The 5,654-nt window shown below is 36.5% G+C and overlaps 1 protein-coding gene across 1 annotated transcript; it reads right to left on the minus strand.

Annotated features, from left to right (window-relative positions):
* Positions 1-1,808: 1,808 nt before the first annotated feature.
* LOC102578975 (repetitive proline-rich cell wall protein 2-like) lies at positions 1,809-3,452 on the minus strand. The gene has a single exon (XM_006347109.1). The coding sequence runs from the start codon at positions 3,450-3,452 to the stop codon at positions 1,809-1,811; it is 1,644 nt and encodes a 547-aa protein (XP_006347171.1).
* Between the last annotated feature and the right edge of the window lie 2,202 nt (positions 3,453-5,654).

The raw sequence follows: 5,654 nt of genomic DNA on the forward strand, positions 1-5,654 counted from the left end.
AGAGAGGTGAATTGTATATGTATATCGGTTAGATAATTGTATATTATACATATGTATTTGTATATTGGCAAATTATACATATACAAACGACTAATTATACAAACTCGATGCTAGCCCACATAATTATGTATAATGTTAGTCACGAGTGATAATTATAGCAAACTATAACTATGATGAGTAGTTAAGTAGTATAAGTTTGATTAACCGCGTAATTTCCTCTTTATTTTATCCCTCACACCAACTGACCCTAATTGTTACTCCATTAAGTAAGTGTTCTCAGGTAAATGAGAAGATTTTCAACCGGTGATAAAACACACGAATGTTATTAGTGAAGTCAATATTTGTTGAGATATTTTTACGAATTTATGGAATTTATATTTAAGAAAATACTTACAAGAAGAATTTGTAAAAGTTTAATTTGGTAAGATGCCATGGCGCAAATCATCTTCTGCACCAAAAAGTTATTTTTTAGTTTGTACGAGACTTAACTTGTCATACATTTTATTAATATTATGTAATCTATGAGATACTATTATTTGAAAATGGAAATTTATGTATATATTTTCAACCAATTATTTATTATTTAAAACGTTGAAGGAAAATTTAAAACTTAAAGAGTCAAAAATTAAATGTCGACGTCCAAAAATAGGGGCATTTGGGCGATTAGTGTTAGTTTTTAGTTTCATTGAATTCAGTAAGAAGATGAATTAATTGTTTGACTTGGACATTGAGATTATGAGGCTCTTATTACATATTAATCTGAGTTAAAAGAGATTGATAAGATATTTGATCTATTAGCTTAGGTAAGAATAGAATTATTACTGTATAAATAATACCATTTTTCATGAAGCCATTTGATTGCCTTAATTTGCGAAAGATCGTAGTACTATCATTTTAACAACAGTATTTGCAACGAAAAAACTCTGATTTGGTTTACTTCAAACGAAATGTGTTTCATTTTAGACAATTGGACTCATCCGAATTTCAAACGCTCCGCCCTACATTAAATTTTTATAAAATTGTGTCAAACCCCATTGTCATGACTCATGTCCATGTATCTTTCTTCAATTTTTTAACTCATACATTTTTTTTTTGGGAGGCAAATGAAGTCGCAAAGACTGGCTCCATGATGAACAGAACCAAATGGTATCACAACCTACCAACCTCCCTGAGCAAGCTAGAGGACATAAATCAGGTTGCTAGTTTTAGGATACGACAAAAAAATTATATTACTCTGTCCCTAGCTATAATTAAATCTACTCTTCTTTTATCCTAATTGTTAAGAAGAGGATAATCTTTGCTCAACAAGCAGATCATACACATTCTGCTTTAACAATAGAGTCTCAAATTGTGAAGATATAATATTTTTTAGGAGGTTATGATTTATGTCTCCATCGTAAATGTAGTTACCTTTTGGATTTTAATTTACAGATAGGGATCATTGTCAAACCCTCAATCACCCCAAGACGGCTTTAAGAAAAATAAAAATCGGTTGGCTATATGTATTTATATAGTTAATTAAGAAGTATGATATAATTGGTGGTATAACTCCGATTGTAGGTCCGATTATTCTTATATTTGTTTATATGTTTTCTATAGTATAATGACGTTATTTCATCATAAATCCAAGATAAATAAGAGATTATTAGAAGATTGAAAATCTAGAACCATTATATTTATTGTATTAGTACACGATACTTAACTTTATATTCATTTCTCAACATATTACTACTAAATTTCTGGTATCAGCATATCTCATGGCTGATTATCACACACCTGGTGATGGTGATGGAGACGGTGCGTAGCCGTCACTGTATTCGCAGCGACATGGTGGAAAGCAATGGTAGCTCATCACCTGGTGGAGGAAGTGCTGGTTGCTTCTCACCTGGTGGTGGAATCACTGGTGGCTCCTCACCTGGTGGCGGAATAACTGGTGGCTCTTCACCTAGTGGCGGAAGCACTGGTGTCTCTTCAACTGGTGGCGGAAGTACTGGTGGCTCCTCAATTGGTGGCGGAAGTACTGGTGGCGGAATCACTGGTGGCTCCTCACCTAGTGGCGGAAGCACTGGTGGCTCTTCACCTAGTGGCGTAAGCACTGGTGTCTCCTCAACTGGTGGCGGAAGTATTGGTGGCTCCTCACCTGGTGGCGGAATCACCGGTGGTTCCTCAACTGGTGGCTCCTCACCTAGTGGCGGAAGCATTGGTGGCTCCTCAACTGGTGGCGGAAGTACTGGTGGCTCATCACCTGGTGGCGAAATCACTGGTGGCTCCTCAACTGGTGGATCTTCACCTAGTGGCGGAAGCACTGGTGTCTCCTCAACTGGTGGCGGAAGTACTGGTGGCTCCTCAACTGGTGGCTCATCACCTGGTGGCGGAATCACTGGTGGTTCCTCAACTGGTGGCTCATCACCTAGTGGCGGAAGCACTGGTGGCTCCTCAATTGGTGGTGGAAGTATCGATGGCTCCTCACCTGGTGGCAGAATACCTGGTGGCGGAATAACCGGTGGCTCCTCAACTGGTGGATCCTGACCTAGTGGCGGAAGTACTGGTGGCTCCTCAACTGGCGGAAGTACTGGTGGCCTCTTAGTCCGAGGACTAGGGGGACGATGTTGAGGTTGAACTGGTGGCGGAAGAAGTGGAGGAGAACGGGGTGGCCTCTTAGTTCGAGGACTAGGGGGACGATGTCGAGGTTGAACTGGTGGCGGAAGAAGTGGAGGAGAACGTGGTGGCCTCTTAGTCCGAGGACTAGGGGGACGATGTTGAGGTTGAACTGGTGGCGGAAAAACTGGAGGAGAACGGGGTGGCCTCTTAGTCCGAGGACTAGGGGGACGATGTTGAGGTTGAACTGGTGGCGGAAAAACTGGAGGAGAACGGGGTGGCCTCTTAGTCCGAGGACTAGGGGGACGATGTTGAGGTTGAACTGGTGGCGGAAAAACTGGAGGAGAACGGGGTGGCCTCTTAGTCCGAGGACTAGGGGGACGATGTTGAGGTTGAACTGGTGGCGGAAAAACTGGAGGAGAACGGGGTGGCCTCTTAGTCCGAGGACTAGGGGGACGATGTTGAGGTTGAACTGGTGGCGGAAGAAGTGGAGGAGAACGGGGTGGCCTCTTAGTTCGAGGACTAGGGGGACGATGTCGAGGTTGAACTGGTGGCGGAAGAAGTGGAGGAGAACGTGGTGGCCTCTTAGTCCGAGGACTAGGGGGACGATGTTGAGTCTGAACTGGTGGCGGAGAAGGTGGCCTCTTAGGCCGAGGACTAAGGGGACGACGATGTCCATGTTGAGCCTTAGGTCTAGGTTTAATTCTTGGAATCCCAAATCTTAAAGACTCACGAAGAGTTGGATCATGAGATGAATATTCATCAGTGAGTTGATCTCCATTAGTGAGCTCTAAGAATGAGCTAACTACTAAAACTGAAACTACAAATAGCCACTTCCCTGATATGATAGCCATAATACTAGTTGTTATAATTCTTTCAAATCTCTATGTTGAGTATGTAAAATAACGTTAAAAGGGACCAAATTTATAGGACCATGCATGCAAAAAGAACATTTATGAAATTTTAGTTGGGACAATGGGGCTCAACTATTAAATGAGTTTTCCCTAACTAAATAGAATTTCATTTGCAAGATTATCAAATATTTTTAGCCTTCATCAGGAAATATTCCATTAAGATATTTATTACACAACTAACACACTATCTTTAAACCTATGTATTCTCACGTTCTATAATTTTGTTGATCACAGTGATAGATTGTTTTATCAAGATTTAGGGGAAATAAAAATTATTTTTAAGTAGTAGCCTTAGTTGAAGAAAAATTCACGAGTTCACTTCCTTTTACTTTTCTTATTTTTTTTTAGGGAGGGGTGAATGGGATTTAATCCTTCACCAGTGAAGGACGGAACTCTCACATCCCTGTTCACTTTCTGTTCAAACTAATTGCATATCTATTATTGAGATGAGAAATTTTATCAATAATTAGAAAAACTAATATAGTTTATACTTAATTAAACTGATCAAGAAAATGTTTAAAGTTCCACAAGCTACCCTTACTTTAGCATAATTTCCAAATTATGTGCGTAAAAGTTAATAAACCCCTCTGCCACGTCACCAAAAGTTATAAGTGGAGTTGAAATTTCTTTTTATTGAAGCTAGTCATAGTAAATATAAGTTGGTAAGACTTGTTGGTAAGACTGCAAATAGTTTTAGTAAGGAGATGTGATCTCTGCCATCACCAATGAAAAAAATTGAACCCATATATATACTTTATTCGTCTCGATTTATGTTACATCATTTAATTGAATATAAAATTTAAGAAATGAAGAGTTTGAAAATTTATGGTTTATTACTCCTAGATCATTTGTGTAGGCATAAATCACATCATTAAGGATAAAAAGAAAATTTTAAGTTAAATTTTTATTTATAAAAATGGGATATTCTTTATAAAATGGAATATAGAAATAATAGTGTGTCATGTGCGGGATAAATTGAAATAGAGGGAATACCATATATAAGGCACTCCTGATTAATCACTATAAACTGTGCCCGAATTAAAAAGAAACCCAACTAAAACCAGAAAGGAAAAATTCCAACAAAGAAAAAAAGGCAATTACATACCATGAACTATAAGTTAAGCTATTATCAGAGGCGAACCCAGGATTTGAAGAGTATAAGTGCACCAATAATATTTAAGCATAAGCGAAGCAAAATTTTCAATGCTTAATGGACACTTGACTTTGTAATAAAAAGAGTTTAAAAAAAGAGTTGTTGACCAGGATCGAACCTGGGTCTGCAAAGACATATTTCCTCACTTCTGCCAGCAGATTAAGGGAAGTTCAATGTTCATTATGGGTGCACTTTTCTAATATTTCTTTTTATATTAGTTTCTCAAGATAGATATATATACACGTGATTTTTTCGAAGTTAACGGATGCACATGCACCCCCACCTTTACATGTAGGTCCGCCCTGGCTATTATGAATTAAACCCAAACAATATCCCTTGTTCATGCAATATTAATTGTGAAACTTACATAGATATACTATATTAAAAATATATTTATCATCTATAGTAATAATATGGAGTGTAAATTTCATATATGACATATATTATAGTACTATTTTCAAGCTATAGCAGTAGATTTAGACTTTCACGCTATAGCATTAAAAATTTCAGGTTATAACAAAATTACAAAAAAAAAAGAAATGTTTTAATTAATTGGAAAAAACTTTTAAAAAAAAAAAAGATAAACGGAAATTAAAAAAAAAACGGAATTAGAAATAATAAAGAAAAAAACTGAAAAAATGGAAATAGATGTATTAATTAAATTTGAATTGATTGATGATAATTATTAATTAAGCATAAATTTAGGAGATTCAACCTAATTAGGAATATTTGTTTTCCTTAATTCACTCTAATCTGTTAAAATTAATTAAAAAGTCTTATTTTATCCATTTTCAAAAAAAAAAAAAAAAAAAAACTGTAATTGATGTTGGTGCAACATTTAATGATCTCTGTTTTAAATTGTAAGATTCGTTTATTCCAGTATTTATACAGATTGTATACAACTTCATACATCTTTAAAAATACTTAATCCACGCTTGTTAAGACAATATAATTTACAATTAGGTTGTAAATTGTCCAGGATGAAAAAA

Source organism: Solanum tuberosum, unplaced genomic scaffold (genome assembly GCF_000226075.1).
Source record: "Solanum tuberosum cultivar DM 1-3 516 R44 unplaced genomic scaffold, SolTub_3.0 scf00083, whole genome shotgun sequence".
Lineage (NCBI taxonomy): Eukaryota > Viridiplantae > Streptophyta > Magnoliopsida > Solanales > Solanaceae > Solanum > Solanum tuberosum.

Coding starts and splice junctions, on each gene's coding strand:
- LOC102578975 (XM_006347109.1), bottom strand. CDS start 3,452: ATGGCTATCATATCAGGGAAGTGGCTATTTGTAGTTTCAGTTTTAGTA.